This window comes from Chenopodium quinoa, unplaced genomic scaffold (assembly GCF_001683475.1).
Source record: "Chenopodium quinoa cultivar QQ74 unplaced genomic scaffold, ASM168347v1, whole genome shotgun sequence".
NCBI lineage: Eukaryota > Viridiplantae > Streptophyta > Magnoliopsida > Caryophyllales > Amaranthaceae > Chenopodium > Chenopodium quinoa.
Window position 1 is genome coordinate 1,712,020 of NW_018744128.1, and position 17,795 is coordinate 1,729,814.

A 17,795-nucleotide genomic window follows, 5' to 3' on the forward strand; every position below is an offset into this window, starting at 1 on the left:
GCTTCAATCTTTTATTGTAATCAAGAAGTGTTTACTTGCTAGTCGTCTTCATGCAAAGTTCTGGCAATGTAAACATTCGATAATTGGAATGAACAAAAGTTGTAAGCTTGTAAGTTTTATAAAAAAAAAAATGGTGGGTCATGTGCTCTAAAGAATCACTAATAAATTTATCATACTATTAAAATTATGATTGTTATTATCCTTGTTATTTTCTTATTAATTAAAGTTACGAAAAGATTACGTAGTGCCATGACCCATGACTACATGTTAGAATACCTAATTAGCCGACAATATCGGAAATTATTTACGAAATTGGTCTCGTGGCAAAAGTATTTCCCAAACTAAGCTTTTGAGGTGAAACGCTGTCTCGGACAGCGTTTTACACTCAGTTTTTAAAAAAAAAATTACAAGACATAAAACGCTGCCTCAGGCAGCGTTTTATGGTAGTTTGACTTTTTTCAAAAACTTCGTATTTCATACCTGTTTTATACAAATAAACACTGCCTGAGGCAGCATTTATATCTTTAAATGAAACGCTGCCTCAGGCAGCGTTTAATGTACAAGCATAAAACGCAGCCTGAGGCAGCGTTTTTATCTGTACATTAAACGCTGCCTCAGGCAGCGTTTCTTGCGGGAATTATAACGAATTTCAGGCCTTTTTTTCTCAATCTCTTTCACGCAATTTACACTCTCTCTCTCACTAACTCTCATTGTCAGCAACAAAGAACCACAGCCGTTGCCAACACCTCCCCTGCCGTGCCGCCGCCAAAGTGAACGGAAGTTGTTGCCGGCATTGTCTCACTCACTCTTTAAATCCGGGTAAACCCTAAATTCGTAGTACATTGTTGAATTTTACATTGAATAGTTGGTAGTAGATAGTTGTTGTATGTTGTAGCAAATTGTGATGTAAATTGTATTAATTTGTTGCTAATTAGTAATGAAATGTGATAAATTGTTGATAATTATTGATGATAATGTGGTACATTGTTGAGAAAAAATATAGACGAAAGTGTTGATTAAATTGTCGACGAAATTGTTGATGAAATTGTCAATGATAATGTGGTTTGTTTTTGATGAAATTCTTGATGAAATTCTTGATGGTAATGTGGTCTATTATTGTGAAAAAATGATAAAATTGTTGATGGTAATGCAGTATTAGTATGTTGATAGTTGTATGCGGTACTAAGAGTTTATGAAATTGGTGATGAAAATGTTGATAATGAGAATGAACTTGTTTCATTGTTGTCATATTAGCTACACATGTAGGTTCTCGAAATTTGATATAACTTTCCATTATCGAAGCTATGTATGTTATGTATTGTTAAATTAGGGTTTTTTGACGTTGTTTTAGAATTCGATTATCCTTAAATGTGTTTTGGTTGGTATGTAGAATATGGCTTCACAAAATGTAGTGTTGTTATGCCGGTGGGGAGGTGAAATTATGTGCGATGGATCAAATGTTGAGTACAGTGGAGGGAATATGGAACTTATAACGCTTGAACCGAACATGACTGTGAATGATCTGATGAATGAGGTTCATAGTAGTATCGGCTCAAACCCAATGAATGCTGAATTGAACCTTAAAATGAGGTGTGAGACTGGGCATGGGGCTCAAGTGTTACCTGTCTCCACAAACAAACATTTAAAAGCTTTGATTACTTCATCCATAACACCGCTCCCGGCCACAACCAGGATGACTCATCGTCTCGCCAGCTGACTTCTCCACCGTCCCGAGACCCATTCACCACCATTCAGCATTACACGAGGCGTCCGAGGCGTGTTCGTAGACGGACGGAGGACACACAAGATGGAGATCAATTAACTCCAATACATGAGTCCGGATAGTATTAGTTAGTTGATCCTTTTGTGGTACTCAGATATTTAACAATGTTGTATATAACACTTACATTATTAATACAAGAAATGTTTTCTAAATGACTCTCTGTACAATTTGAAGTTTATTTCCCTTATTTGTCCGAATTTGACTTTTGTTAGTGGAACTATATCTTTTATATCCGTTATATGTATCAAGCAGCATATATTTGGTCTCCTGCACTTAAAGTGCTGTTTCACGATGGTTATCATGCTGTTGGGGTTGTTTCCAGTGTTTGATGATTGTCGGTGGTGGAAAGGTTGGGGCTGGTGGTGGGAATGCTCTTGCGTTGTTTAGGGTGTTTTATGGTAGTTTATGGGTGGTTGAGAGTGGCGGGCGGTGGTGGTGGGGGAGGTGGTTGATGGTGGTGGGGGTGGTGGTTAATGATGGGGGTGGTGGGAATGTCCTTGCGTTGTTTAGGGTGTTTTGCATTGCATAGGGGTGGTCGAGAGTGGCGGCCGATGGTGGTGGGGGAGGTGGTTGATGGTGGTGGATGGTGGTGGGGGTGGTGGTTCATGGTGGGGCTGAGCTGATGCTGCTGGGTGAGGGTTATGTGTAGGGGCAGCAGCAGATTGCAGAAACTGCTGGTGATGCAGTGTAGCAGATGCTGCTGGTAATGCAGTCTAGCAGAAAAATGCTGTCTGAGACAGCGTTTTATGCTTTAACATAAAACGCAACCTCAGGTAGCGTTTTATGCTTTAACATAAAACGCAGCCTCAGGCAGCGTTTTATGCTTCAAATAAAACGTTGCCTCAGGCTGCGTTTTATGCTTCAACATAAAACGCTGCCTCAGGCAGCGTTTCAAAGCCCATATACATATTCCAGTATAATTTGGCAAAATATAGTAGTATATTTTGCCAAAATACATACCAACAGGTCAATAAGGTAAAACGTTGTCTGAGACAGCGTTTTACTTCTTGAATTTTTTTTTTAAAAAAAACTGGATGTAAAACGCTGTCCGACACAGCGTTTCACCCCAAAAGCTTAGTTTGGGAAATACTTTTCCCACGAGACCAATTTGGTAAATAATTTACCAATAAAGCTCAATTTGGGAAAAAATCCTGTAGAGGACTCCATGCCTTCTTCCATGGATTGAAAGGGTTTACACTTGCTAAGCTAATTGCTACACTAAGCTAATTGTTTATTGCTAACATTTTACTAATACTATTTACTAGTTAATTGTTTAACCATTATGCTTCCAAATTCCTGTAAACTTACCAAATGAATTGAAGTCATCTCATCCTGATTCATCCAACATGTGAAGCGCTAACGGTTTTTTTACAAAACAAATTTGGAAATCACTAACTAATCTTTAAGGAAAGTTTGTAAAGCATTTTAACTTCAATGGGCTGGGCCAGCTTGTTTGCAACTTATATCCATTGGCCCCAATAAGACATCTTAACACTGTGATTAATTAAATTATGTGACTATGATAAAATCTATTCTATGGGTGATGACGGTCCTTATCACATAATAATACAACTAATACCATATACTCCGTAATATACAACTAATACAAGTACTTCGTAATAGTTTATGATTTGATCAATTTTTAATATTTGAAAACCATGTGAGGAAAAGTGGAAGAAAACCATTGTTACGTGTTCGTAAATAGCCAATTGATTTAGATATTGCGAGTTTAACTGATACTCGATAGAGTGTAAAATTAATTATAGGATTTCATCTATCAACTTATTATCGGAATTGGTTTGTATACAGCTATCAGCAAAGCAACATATAATTTGCATTACTGACTCCGTTTCTTATTATATGCAATAAAGAAATATTATTTGTAAAATATAAAATATTCTTTTATTGCACTTAATAAGAAATAGAGGTAGGATTAGAACTTACTTAAGCCATGCAAAAACAATGATTCTTGTTACATCTCGTACTACTGTAATTACTCACCGCTTCCTTGGCTTTCTATATCTCGTGAAACTCGAGGGGTATTTCCTTGGCTTTATTTATCTTTATAAATCATAAAGGAAACATATATAGCATAAAGGTTCTCCAAGGATGACCTTTAGCTAAACTAATATTAGATCTTACTTCATATTAGATTTGTATTAATGCGTATATTTTTAAAAATGTAATTTAAGCAAAAAAAATTTATTATTATTATTATTATTATTATTAAGAAACTAAGAATATTATTAAGCGATAAAAATTTGCACTTAAAACAATAAAGTATGTAACATTTCATTTTTATTTTTTTTAGTGAAATATTTTGACTTTTTACACTATTTACCTAATCTATTTGACTAATGTTAGTGATTTATTGGATACAAGTTACTAAGTTAGAATCGTCTCGATTAGAATCGTCTCGATGAATAGTTTATTAATTATTCAATTGTTAAAATTTTACCTATTAATAATCAGGGTATAAATGGTCAAGGTTTTGCATTAGCATGCGTGCTCAAGAGTAACATTTCACTCTCAAAAGTACCGATGGAGTAACAAAGCGAGAACAATACTCAACACGATTGGCCAACCAAACAGGAAAAAAAAACAGTTGTTATTTGATGATCAAGCTTATGTAGCAGTATTAACAATACAGTTAAGTTTTAAATCAAATGTGATACGGCATAATAAATATATAAAACTAGTAAATGTTTTGAAATCAAACGTGATACGACATTTATAATAAAAATACAAAACTAGTAAATACCATATCAAATTGGATCTAATAGGATTTCATCCTAGAACACTCAATAACAAACATTATATAAGAACTATTTTTTTTTATTTTATTATTATTTTTTTTTTACATACACCATCTCACATCATTATTTCATACTTGTATTTTGCATCCATCATATATTAAATTATACTCTCCTACAGTCCTACCAACCAAATATTATTATATTCTCAAATTATCACAAAACTATTCTATGATATAAATTGGTCTTACTATAAAAGTTAGCTATTTTTGAATGTGCAACCATGTATGTACTGTGTACATTTCCTTCTATTCCATTTTCCAGAATACTAGTACCTTCCCTTTTTTTTTTTTTTTTTTTTTTTTTTTTTTTTTTTTTTTTTCTGTCTCTCTCTCTCCTCATAATCACATGTCAATCAATTCACCTCATTGAAGAAGAAGAAGATGATCCAATGAAAGTGACAACAAAGTGAGCCCACCTTAAAAATCCCAAAATTCCAAAAATACCCAAAAAAAAAAAAATACCATAATTATTTCCTTTTATATATAAACCAAAAAAAAAAAAACAAAAAAAAACAAAAAAAACAATGAGACCTCGCAATTCAAAAGACTCCCCTACATCTTCATACTTCAAGTATTCCCCCATTAAAAACCCACCACCATTAAAGGCTAAGAAGCAACAATCCTGGTTTCCAACCCGAAAACAGCGCCTTTTTTGTTATGCAAAATTATTCCTGATCATATCAATGGCAGGACAATCTCGAAAGTGGGCAATTCTAGTAGCTACAATATGGTTGCAGGCATTTACTGGTACAAACTTCGATTTCTCAGCTTATTCATCGGAAATGAAGGTTATGCTCGGAATTTCACAAGTTCAGCTGAACTACTTGGCGGTTGCGTCGGATTTAGGAAAAGCGTTTGGTTGGTCATCTGGGTTAGCTTTGATGTATTTACCTTTGTGGGTTGTTATGTTCATTGCTGCTTTCATGGGTTTTCTTGGTTATGGTCTTCAATGGCTTGTTCTTCGTGGCATTTTTTCTCCCCCTTATTTTGTGGTACGTTTTCCTTGTTTTTTTTTTCTCTCTCCTCTTTCTTTCTTTTTCTTTCTAATTAATTTTATTGGTTAGTACTTCTGTCAATGTCAATGATGTTATGTATTCTTAAAAAGTTTTATGCACACACTAACGCATATGGTGTACGGGTTAATTTTTATATGCTCTCGAAATAATTCAAAATGATACAGATTACAGAGTGTTAGATAATTAATTGGCTTTTTCAAGGGATTAAATAATCAATTGACATAGTTTTTGTTGATTTTTTTAGAATGGGAGTAATTGTTAAGTATTTAATCAATAATTGTTTTTGGAAATAAGGAAACTGATTAAGTTAAGTAAGCTTACCCATTTACTGTAAATGGCCAATGATCAATAATTGCTAGTATTGTTAAAACTGAGATTATTGCTTGGTTTGTTTAGAATTACAAAGGTCGGAGAAATGGTTGGGTATCTAATCAATAACTAGTTTATGCACGTGCTAATGCACGGGGACACAGGGTAAATCATAACAAGGATATACAAATTAAAATTGAATTGAAGTATGTTAGCAGTTTATAGTTAATTGGAAATTCGGAATTAAAGATAATGTGGAGGTTAAAGACCACATAATAATACCTTTTGGTGGAAACTTAATTTTTTATAATTTCATTACTCTTTTCCAATTAGTCTAAAGCAAATAAGCTGAAGTTTGGTGAAGGCTTTGCTTTGTTTATTACCTAAAACAATAGAAAATGGATGTAAAGAAAAAGAAAAAGTTGCCCTTTACTGGTTCTATACTTCTAATTAAGAGATTGGTACCTTCAATTACACTTCTGGGTTTCAAAAGGAATACATACATATAATCTAAGTTAATTATTTGTCGTGTTTGGTGGAAAGCGGAATGGTGAGCATCAACGAATTAGCCTTATTTCATACAGTAACATATTGTAATTTTGTACATACATGATGACGTTAACACATTAGAATAAGACATTAATAGAGTTTCCCAGGCCTTAAGGTCCTTTCTGGTTTCAACCTCTATCACATGAAATTCCTTTATACTAGTCAAATGTGTAACTAATATGTACACAAATATGAAAAACTTGTTGACATTCACAAAATCAAAAGCTTTTTTTATCCCGTATGAGCACAGATGGTTGGCTACTTGGCTGCCCGTGTGGTATGCTTGTACCACATAATTTATTGCAATAGTACACAAACAACCACTAGTTTAACCCCACCTTGTGTAAAAAGGTCCATTCTTTATTTATCACTAGGAATTTCTGGATGCTAAGAGATATTTCATCATTTACCCAATCAGTTGATGGTGCTAACATTTAAAGTCTCTAACACTTTTTTTATAGCCTCAAAATTTTACTTTACTATTGCACTTTTCTCAAAGACTCGATAAGATTGACATGGTCTAGAATTGCCGTACCCTAAATAAGATAACTTAATTTTTATGACTGAAATCAAATATCAATGATAAAAAAGGGTAATTATGCCCCAACATAATAAAATGATTCATCACTTAGACATGATCCAACCATATTGACTTAAATAAAACTCGGTTCCAAACAACTCATTAGACATTTGTCACCTTTACCCTTTTTCTCTAATTCATTTTAGTTGATTCTTCAGTGCTCTACTAATTTTAGAAAAGAATATCCCCCCATCTTTTCACTTTTCTAAAATAGTGGTAGTGTTTTTTGCTTTATATGGTCATAGTTTTTCTGGTGGTATCCAATAGCCTGCAATAGGAAAAACTTAAATAACTGAATAATTGATGAGAAATAACTGAAAATATCTAGTGATAAAGAGAATTGAGTGGGGGCAAGACAGTGACTCCCTCACCACCTTCTAACCACAAGAAGCAAGGATTGGATCCTATATGCTTCTTTGAAGAATTTTCTCCCCTTCTCTTCTGCCCAATAATGGTCCAAATTGGCCTAGGAGGATTTACCGACCTCTTCTAAGAAAAATTATAATATATTTTGAAAACTAAATTGCATCTATTCTATTTTATACTAGAAGCTCTTATGATCAATCTGATAATGTATAGACAAAAGACAGTAGCTCTATAATTGTAAGTTGCCACCGAATCTGTTAGCTGCAATAAGCTCCATATATAGCATATTGTGAAATGTGAATACATGAAATGAGCGAGAACTTTAGGCTGTTTTACCTTCATAACTTGAAGTGCCAGAGATTGTGTTAGCTTCAGGCAGACTAATTAAATAAGAATCTTTAGAACTCTGTGACCATAATTTGCCTTAAAAAGCTTGTCTGGCAATTAGTGGTGAGATTGTACATTTGTTTTTACTGTCATAAAATTAAAGACTCAAAAATTCTCTCAACTTGCTAGGGAACATGAAAGTTTGTACATCATGTTTATAAATAATGTTGGTTTTATTTGACAGGTATTTTTCCTATGCTTATTAGCTGGGTGTAGCATCTGCTGGTTCAACACAGTGTGTTTTGTTCTCTGCATTAAAAACTTCCCAGCAAACCGATCTCTTGCACTCTCCCTGACAGTCGGCTTCAATGGTGTAAGTGCTGCACTATACACCCTAGCAGCTAATTCAATTGATCCATCGTCAGATTCCCTCTACCTCTTACTGAATGCCCTCATTCCCCTCTTAACTTCCCTTGCTGCCTTAATCCCAATCCTTAGGCAACCTGAACTTGATCCTCTCCCTTCTGAAGCTATTCAAAGGGATTCTCTTATATTCTTTTTCCTTAACATCTTAGCAGTCTTGACTGGCCTTTACCTCCTCTTCCTTTCCTCATCTACAAATGAAATGTCATCAGCACGTATTCTCTTTGGTGGGGCAATTTTCCTGCTTATCCTTCCCCTATGCATTCCCGGTGTTGTATATGCTCGAGAGTGGTTCAAAGAGATTCATACACATTTCCAAATTGATGGCTCAGGTTTCATTCTTGTTGAAGATGATGATTTGGAGGTCCATAGGGAAATGTCCATACGAGGTGGTGACTATGCTAGTGATACCATGACTTTGCTGGGGAACTGGAAAGAAAAAGGAGATGAATCTACTTATAGCTTCACTGAGTCTACTGCAGCCAAGAGTGAAGTTTGTTGTGGGCCAGTGATCAGGAAGGACCGATTGCTGATTCTAGGGGAAGAGCATCCTGCTTCTGTACTTGTTCGCAGGGTGGATTTCTGGCTCTACTATATTGCTTATTTTTGTGGAGGTACAATTGGGTTGGTTTACAGTAATAATCTTGGACAGATTGCTCAGTCACTTGGGCAGAGTTCCAGCACCACAACTCTTATAACTCTCTATTCATCTTTCTCCTTCTTTGGTCGCTTACTATCAGCCACTCCTGATTACATTCGTGCGTGAGTAACTGATCCTTCTAAATGACATATCTTATATATCAAGCTGCATTTAAGTATCAATTAATTGGTCCTGACTTTAAGCATATAATTGACAAATTAAAAAAAATGTGGAAGTAATTAGTCCCATCTATCTATCATGTACTACTGTGATTTAGTGGGATGCACAACTTATTTCAGTATTCTTATTTTTGGACAGGAAGTTCTACTTTGCAAGAACAGGTTGGCTAGCAATCGCACTTACACCGACCCCCATAGCCTTCTTCTTGCTTACAGGATCTGGAAGTGCCCTGGCACTACAAACAGGAACGTCGTTAATTGGACTTAGCTCTGGCTTCATATTTGCTGCAGCCGTTTCCATAACATCTGAGCTATTTGGCCCTTCCAGTGTAGGAGTCAACCACAATATCCTGATCACCAACATCCCCATTGGTTCCCTGGTTTATGGTTTACTAGCTGCTGTAGTGTATGATTCTGACGCTGTAAACTCTTCACAGGGGATCTCAATGGTTACTGATACCTTGATTTGTATGGGGAGACACTGCTATTTTTGGACCTTCTTTTGGTGGGGATGCCTCTCGGTTTTTGGACTCTTTTCGTGTGTGCTCTTGTTCTTGAGAACTAGGCATGCTTATGATCGGTTTGAACGTGATAGAATTTCTTCTCAACTGGATTAAGAGGAGGTTGAGGGTTTGTCTGCGGCTCTGCCCTTCTTTTGTACAGAAAAAAATATATTAACATCCTATTTTCCCCCTACTCCATATGATGGAAATGATGCATATTGCGATTCTAATCCGTACTTATTAGCATTGAAATTCATGATCCTGCTATATGATGAATCTGCAAAACTGCAAGCCTGCTGGAAGGAAATGTAAACACATTGAGTAATGCTGAAAGGGATAACATGTGGAGAGCCATCACTTTGATCTTTGAAGTAATCATTGTACAGCATGGTTGACTGTTCTTGATCTATTCTGAACAAGTTTGGCTCTCAAAATTTTGTTTGTCGATTTGTAAGTCACTCTCTAATATGAAACTTTTATGTTTATATCTTGAATATTCATATCTGTGTTTACGACTTATGATCAACTGTACTAGTATTGTTTCTGCTGAGATATATGTTAAGAACAAGAGTTAGCTCCTGAAAATTTGGACTTTGCAGTCGTATATACTCTAAAGATCTGATGGAAAATTTGTGCAGAAACGTAAAAAAAAAAAAATTCTCTGTTTTTCAATGTTAACCTGTATCAAATATTGGTACAACAGATCTGAAATGCCATTAGCAGTGCCTGATCTGCATTACAGTAATTCTGCTCTTTAATTTCTAAAATAATTAACTCTGGTCAAACAAGTACTTGAATGAATTATGTATACTCTACTTGGGAGAAAACTTATGCCAAAAATGAAATAAGAAAATAATTACTCTTAAACTTTCAAGGATATGTGCAAAATGTTTCATTTTTAACACAAAGAAAAAGCCTTTCATATGCTAAGGCCATTTTGTGTGCAGTGAACATCGTATGTGCATAATCCTTGCAAGCTTTTCCTCTTTGGGCTAACCTTTTCGGACCTTCTGCAGCCACTTCCTCCAATGTCTCCACCAACGATTCCACATTTGGAGCAAACAAGAACCCGAACTCTTCTTCCACCACAATGGTCCCCTTGATACTCGGAAATCTTGAAGCCATCACAGGGGTTCCACTCATCATTGCCTCCATAAGTGTGAGATCGAGGCCTTGGGGTCTCAAGGTTGGGTTCAAAAAAATGTCAATCGCGTTATAAAAAGCTCCTAGCTCAGATGGCTTCATAGACCCCAAGACTAGTACCTGGGGTCCCAATTCCCTATATCGATTCTCCCATGGACCTGACCCTGCTACGATAAGGTACACATTCGGATGGTTCTTCACAAACTTAGCAAATGCCCTATGAACCAAGGGATGCCCTTTGTCCTTCACTAATCTCCCTGCTACACCTATGACTAAGCTAGCATTCTTAGGCATAGCAATTTTGGACCGAAAATCCCGGCCTAGTTTAGCTTCCTCCCTAAAGTCACCTTCATTAACACCATTGACAATAACATGTACTCTTTTAGATGGTATTTGGTACACATCTCTTAGCATCTCACCACAACTATCACTAATAGCAACATGATGCTTATAATTGTGGAAAAATCTTATTTCATTAAGTACTTTAGGGACAGTACCTTGAATACTTTGGTTAAAACCAGGGGACATAGGTTCACCAGGTTGCCTAGCCAAGTCTTGGTAGATACTTGATTGTAAGCTTTCAAGGGCTATGCCATGCCAAGTAACCACTAAGTTGGTTAGCTGCCGCGCTAGCCAATGAGGGAGTGCAACGCTTTCTGTGTGCACCACGTCGAAAGCCTCCCTGTCATTCTCCTCAGTAAACTGCTCCCACGCCTTGTTATACCGCCACTTCCCTGGCTCGCCCTCATGGCAATGTATCATCGGGTAGGCCGGGGTTGATGAGGTTGGGCTAGGCATGATCCCTTTATCATAAGGGGATGTAAAGACATGGATCTTATGGCCTCGGTTGGCCAAGGCACTATGAAGTGTAAATGCATGACGTTCCATCCCTCCTGGTGCAGCTCCCACAGGCCACTTCCTTGAAAAGACCGCGATCTTAAGTGGCCGAGGTCCATGCTCTGCCAAGTCAAGGTGGTTCCAAGCAAAGGTGGCGGCTCGCAAGTCCCCTGCCCACGAGTTGGTTGTAGTAGTGGTGGAGAAAGGTGGGAAGCACAAGGAAGAAGGATTGTTTTGGAGGAGAAAAAGGGCAGGAATAGTAAAAATAACAACAAAAAAGAGAGTAATACAAAGTTTGAAATTAGAATTTGATGAAACATGAGATTTTTTACTCTTGCTATTCATATTTGATGCCATGTTTAGAAAAAAGAAATGGGATTTTTGGAAATGATATGAATGAATAAAAACTTAGGCTAAAATGAATTGAAGAAGTATATTATGATGAATTAGGCGGTAAGCACGCACAAAGGCAAGTGTGCCTCTTTGTTAGGGAGTAGTGTTGGACTTTCAACGTGAGATAGTGCCTTTCTCACGCTTTTGTTGTGGAAATTTGCCCAACTTTTCCATATTAACAAGCAATGCTAATTTTGTTATTCATTTTCCTAAGTTTTGGTCAAAATGTTTCAGTATATTTACTCATTAACAAATATTTTCTAGATGCAAATAATCGGAAATTAATAGCTGCCTTCTTCGTGAAAAAGAATAGCGCCTTGTTTCTCAAGTGAACTGCTAGTCTTGAATTCTGTACTAGCTAGCATTATTTATTGAAAGTATCACATGTAATTAGTTTTATAACTTGTGTGGTGTAACTTGTATTGTCAATAACAAGGTATTTTATGGAAGGAAATTGTCCTATTTATATTGTCGCTTAGTTTGGATTTTTGGAGAATTATCGTAGTTGAACAGACTTACCTGATACGGTGATACATGTCATTTAGTTATATAAAGATGAGAAGACTTTAATTCGAATTTTATGTGTATCTAACAGTGTCAATTACATATATAGTAAGTTGGATTCGAAATTTTGATTTAACTACAGCTTCGTTCTTTATACTTTTATTTATGGATGTTCATGAGACATCATTAAATTAGCTCTTAGCATTGCTTATGGCTTTTGATAAGTGTTGATTCAAGTGCACCATAACGCTAAATGCCTTTCTTATATTTAAAAATGCATGAATTACATGTAAAGATAGCTTGAATTTGGGGTAGTAGTTACGGTCAACAACAATATATATAATGTGAACGAACCCTCTATTGTTATTTTCCTTGTAATTTAATGTGATGTAATACATTAAACTCTTTGGTCGTCCAACTTTACCAAAACAATTTGTTCATATATAAACAAATGTCTACTTCGAGCTATAACTTTCCATTTTGCTGACTATTGTTTTCCATTTTAACAACATGAGCCCAATGAATAGAGGTAATTGTTATATATGTACTTATTATGTATGTGTTATGTCATGTACTTGTATGTTTGTTATGGCCAAGCTTTTAAGGATAATTTTTCGATCTAGTGACATAGGTGTACCCTAATTTGGTCACACATTCAATATATTATTGTCAACTAGAAATTTGTGTTAGTTCAATGGATTTTGTTTGTAAAAGTACTCAATGATAAAATACGTGTACAAAGAAAAGAGAGGTTGTTAAGAAAAAATTAGTATCAATATCTATAATTGATACAAAATATCAATCAACTATCTGCTCTATAGTTTTCATTAGTTGTTTTGTTCCTAGGTATTGAAATGATTTTAGACTAGAGTCCAACTTGTATCATCCAAGTTACTCACCTATCACCTCAAATTGCGCCTAGGTTCTTGGGAGGAGAGGGGCACGGTAATGGGCAATTCAAGTTGGATCCTTAACCAACTACACTAAGTTAGGTTGTTTTATCGATTGTTTAATTAGTGAAAGCAATCGGTATTTTATTTGTTCATTCATATAGACTAATTTATACAATTAAAAAAAAAAAAGGTGCTCTAATTGAATCTTGCTCACATTAAAAAAAAGTTTCTATAAAAAGTTGTTTTGCTTACTTTGCTAAGTAGGACCATATATAATACATATCCTATACAACTTATACTAACAACTATTTAAGCATGATCTAACATATTATTATCACACCTAATTATCTATATATGATGGCAACATATATAACATATCATAACTTGGGTACACCCCCTTTTCACTAATAATAACATACTTCTTATAATTTTATTTTACCAACTAGCAAATGATCATGTTTTCCTAATTGGTGCAACAGGTGAGGGTTTACAATAACCCCTGCCTTTGGCAGAATTTCCATTAATTCGACTTGTTTTTGTATTTGGTGGTGGCCATAATCCACAAGCAATTGCCATATCCTTGTGCATTTGCAACCCTTCAAGTGTTTGTACAACCATGGGCATCTTTGGCCTGTCCTTCAGGTTTAGACTCACACATTGTAGAGCCAATCGAGCCATGTCCTTTGCTCCTTTCACCGAGTATTGCCCTCCTAGCCTTGGGTCTATAATGTACCTCAGCTTCCTGCTGCTAGATAAGTATGGCATTGTCCAATCAACTAGGTGTTGCTCTCCCTTTGGCCTCGATTTTTCCATTGATCGCCTTCCTGTAAGTAATTCGAGTAAGACCACCCCAAAACTATAGACGTCACTCTTGGTTGTTAAGTGTCCTGTATAACACATAGAAAGTCATGAACATTTAAAATTTCGTAGTCAAACTTTTTAAGTAAAAAAAAGTTAGTATATGAAAAGTGAAAAATTACCCGTTGAAACATACTCTGGAGCAGCATAACCATAGGTGCCCATAACCCGAGTAGTAACATGGGTATCGGATCCTTCAGGGCCCATCTTAGCCAGCCCAAAATCAGACAATTTAGCAGTGAAATCCTAAACCCAAAAACAGAACAAATAATGAGTTTTTATACTTCTTTTTTTCCCTTAAGCTAATCATTATTTTTTAAAAAAACTAACCTATAAAAAATTGGATATTGTAACAAAAAAAAGGGTTTAAAGGATGAGAAGAGATGTACAGAATCAAGCAAAATATTGGAGGTCTTAAAATCACGGTATATGACTGGTGTCTCTGCTCCATGCAAGAAAGCAAGGCCTTTAGCTGCTCCAATTGCTATCTTTAGCCTTGTACCCCATGGCATTGATAAGGAAAGCCCTGCCAATGTACAACAACCGCGTCTCTAAGTGAAATCTTGCATAAAAGTCTATTGTAAGACCGGGATGACTTTATAAAGTACGTGCTAGCTAGTATACTCATCAGATACATTTGTGTACAACTGTCTTGCAGAAAAATCGCGTAACAATATTAATTTAGAGGCTTACTCTTGAAGAGATGATTTTCTAGGCTGCCTCTTGGCATGAATTCATAGACAAGGAGACGTTCTTCATCTTCACAACAATATCCAATCAACTTTACCAGATTTTTGTGCCTTAGCTGCCCTAGGAATATCACCTCAGACTGTCCCACAAAATAATTTAGTCAATCAATATAATTCTTTGATTATTAAACAAACTCAACCACTAATGAATAATGATTGTTAGGTAACTAGCCACAATTCATGCATAATGGAGCGTCGCCTTAAATTATTTTAAAATACACAACGTACCAAATGAATTGATATAAGTATTATTGTTCATTTCATTTCAAAGAAACCTTAATCAAAAGAGTCAAAATTCATAATTAAAGTGTTTTGTTAAACAATCATCATTAGCTCCTACATACATGTGAAGCTATGATAAAATATATATGTACTTCATATATGATAGTAGATTAATCGTAATTATCAATAGATAAATCAATATTCGCCGTATTACCCACTTTACCACGCATTTGGAAATCTTACATCATTGTACATACATAGTAATAAAGTAATATTACTGATATGTCACTTGTAAGTTTTACTTAACTATATGCAATATGACATGACATTTTTCAATAAAACAATCTTCTGAAAATTTTAAAACAAACCCCGTGATGTTAAAAAAGTCAACAAAATTGACCGATCGAACATTATATTAATGTTAAACAAAACATATATGACAAACAAATAAAATAAAAACTTACAAGCCATTCTCTATGACCTTGTAACCCTTCAATATCCAAATGTTTAACAGCAACAGCTTGAGCTTTCAACCCACTCTTAAAATTCTCATCAACATACCCTTTATGCACCTTTCCAAACCCACCTGCCCCAAGCAAATAACTCCTACAAAAATTCTGCGTTATAGCCTTCAACTCACTCAACTGAAAATCTATCAAGTCCGGCCCAAACGACTGAGCCAAGTCCTCGTTTATCCGCTGCGACGAGCAGCTACTCAGGTTGCTAAGGTGGCCCGAATAAGCCAGCCTTCGAAACGAAGGCAACGGTGCAATGTTCTTTGACATAAGCTCTGATGTTCCGGTCTTCCTACCGAAATTTATCCCTAGGATCACTGAGTCCTCTACTGAACAACATTTTGTTGTTATAGGTCTCCATGGTTTTTCTGCCTTTGTTACACTTTTTACTTCCTTTGTCATTAGGAAATTTTTTTTAATAAATGAACAAAAAAAATTATATGGGAGAATTTAATGAACGAGGGAGTGTAATTTGGTTAGGTTTAAATGGAGCATATATATATGAACTTTATGTTATAGTTGTTTGAATGATTTTATTAAAAAAAATGAAAGATGATTTGATATACTTTCTACAACTACTCCAACAACTCTACTAATTTTGCTAAGTTTTTATTTTTATGTTGTAAGCAATATATATTATATAATGTCAAGATATATTTGATATGATACTTTATCTTCATGCAAATTAAATGATGCCAAAAGTTGTTTTTGTAGGGATTATGGTTTTTTTTATAAGGTAAGGTCCAAAGTAAAGTAACCTACTCTATTAGAGTGGTTTTGATCAACCACCAATGAAAGAGTTGAATAAGATTATCTTTTTAATTTTATGATGTAAATTTGTATATATTATTATGGATATTATGTATTAGCTTAGATATTAGTGTGTGGTTATCTATATATCCTTGCTTCTATGGTATAACATTGTAATATAGTGATAACAATGGTTTATAATAACTTATTAGTGAAGACTAATTAATATCATGAATGATATGATGATGTGTAAATTTAGGTCAATTTATTATAATACTTGAATTATTGAAGTTAATTGTCATGTTTTTCAAACCTTGATGACTAGGATTTTGTACTTGTCCGTATAGATTAATCAAAGGTCAATAATTGGATATTATATCAAATATCAATGCCTAGCTTAGCTTGACAAAGATAGAGGAAAGGTTTATAGAGAACACAAATGCAATAATAGTATGGATTTTTTATTATAAGAATATGAACACATAATATCACTTGCATGTTTGATAATGTTAGCATTGTTAGGAGATTGATGAATAGCTAGTTTTATGTTCATACTCGGTAACTTGAGTTAGTACATAGTAAGTAAAAATAAAGATGCTTTTATGTCAGCAAGAACGAATGTTGATTCTAAACATCACATAAACCCTCAGTTTACGTACCACAACATCACAATTTGAAACACGAATACAATATTACAACTAATAAGATATCACTATTATATCTATGTATGTACTACTTACCAGAAACTCAATCGATTTTCAAATTAAGTTAACACATAACTCAGTATGTCGATGCACAACCTAAATTTGACCAATTAGATACCCCATAAATATATGAAGTCGTCACACTCTACTGTTACATCAAGCAATAACATAGACCTTCATAGTCATACACTTTTTGTTACAAGATTAGTCGTCATCCAAAGAAGAATAAAGGAACAAAAAAAGAAAGAGACAACAATTTGCGTCAGTTTTGTTAAGATATTTTTTAGAGGATAATATCATTATTCATTAGTGACGCTTGAGGAGTGTATAAAATCGTGGTTCCTAACTTCCTACTCCACTACATATCCTTGATTAAGCACCCATAACTTCTTAAGCGTCAACCTTGGTTGGTGGCTTTTTAGGTCTTACGATTCTCAACTTTGTTAGAAGTAAATTTTAAATGGTGTGGAGTACTTGATTGGGCCCTTTATATATTTTGGAGAATTGGAGGTCAAGAGAGCCCTAAAAGGTAAATAGTTTACACGGAAATTTATTCCATGAAATAGGTAGTGCCTTAAAAACATACACTAACTATAATTGCTCCATTATATATTTTGTGACTAAAGCTAGATGTATTTTGTTTTACATTGAAATTAAACGACTATATATATATACTAGATGAAGCCCGTGCGATGCACGATTTGTTAATATTTATTAAAAAAAATATTTTCATATTT

The 17,795-nt window shown here is 34.9% G+C and overlaps 3 protein-coding genes across 3 annotated transcripts; 1 reads left to right on the plus strand and 2 right to left on the minus strand.

Annotated features, from left to right (window-relative positions):
- Positions 1-4,478: 4,478 nt before the first annotated feature.
- LOC110692777 (protein NUCLEAR FUSION DEFECTIVE 4-like) lies at positions 4,479-10,086 on the plus strand. The gene is made up of 3 exons (XM_021869846.1): positions 4,479-5,590; positions 7,990-8,930; positions 9,127-10,086. Exons 1-3 carry the CDS (start codon positions 5,123-5,125, stop codon positions 9,602-9,604), a joined length of 1,887 nt encoding a protein of 628 aa, XP_021725538.1. The 5' UTR covers positions 4,479-5,122; the 3' UTR covers positions 9,605-10,086.
- A 47-nt stretch (positions 10,087-10,133) lies between these two features.
- LOC110692778 lies at positions 10,134-12,040 on the minus strand. The gene has a single exon (XM_021869847.1). The coding sequence runs from the start codon at positions 11,825-11,827 to the stop codon at positions 10,361-10,363; it is 1,467 nt and encodes a 488-aa protein (XP_021725539.1). The 5' UTR covers positions 11,828-12,040; the 3' UTR covers positions 10,134-10,360.
- A 1,430-nt stretch (positions 12,041-13,470) lies between these two features.
- Positions 13,471-16,127, minus strand: LOC110692779 (probable serine/threonine-protein kinase PBL15). The gene is made up of 5 exons (XM_021869849.1): positions 15,554-16,127; positions 14,812-14,947; positions 14,508-14,644; positions 14,241-14,364; positions 13,471-14,147 (listed from the first exon to the last, which is right to left on the minus strand). Exons 1-5 carry the CDS (start codon positions 16,004-16,006, stop codon positions 13,714-13,716), a joined length of 1,284 nt encoding a protein of 427 aa, XP_021725541.1. The 5' UTR covers positions 16,007-16,127; the 3' UTR covers positions 13,471-13,713.
- Positions 16,128-17,795: the final 1,668 nt, after the last annotated feature.

What these genes read in the sequence shown, in the direction of transcription:
- LOC110692777 (XM_021869846.1), top strand. Translation starts at nt 5,123, where the DNA reads ATGAGACCTCGCAATTCAAAAGACTCCCCTACATCTTCATACTTCAAG. An exon ending in TTTCTCCCCCTTATTTTGTG is followed by an intron (nt 5,591 to 7,989) that starts GTACGTTTTCCT and finishes TTTATTTGACAG; the next exon opens with GTATTTTTCCTATGCTTATT. An exon ending in ACTCCTGATTACATTCGTGC is followed by an intron (nt 8,931 to 9,126) that starts GTGAGTAACTGA and finishes ATTTTTGGACAG; the next exon opens with GAAGTTCTACTTTGCAAGAA.
- LOC110692778 (XM_021869847.1), bottom strand. Translation starts at nt 11,827, where the DNA reads ATGGCATCAAATATGAATAGCAAGAGTAAAAAATCTCATGTTTCATCA.
- LOC110692779 (XM_021869849.1), bottom strand. Translation starts at nt 16,006, where the DNA reads ATGACAAAGGAAGTAAAAAGTGTAACAAAGGCAGAAAAACCATGGAGA. An exon ending in AGAAAATCATCTCTTCAAGA is followed by an intron (nt 14,645 to 14,811) that starts GTAAGCCTCTAA and finishes GTACATTGGCAG; the next exon opens with GGCTTTCCTTATCAATGCCA. An exon ending in CCAATATTTTGCTTGATTCT is followed by an intron (nt 14,365 to 14,507) that starts GTACATCTCTTC and finishes TTTTGGGTTTAG; the next exon opens with GATTTCACTGCTAAATTGTC.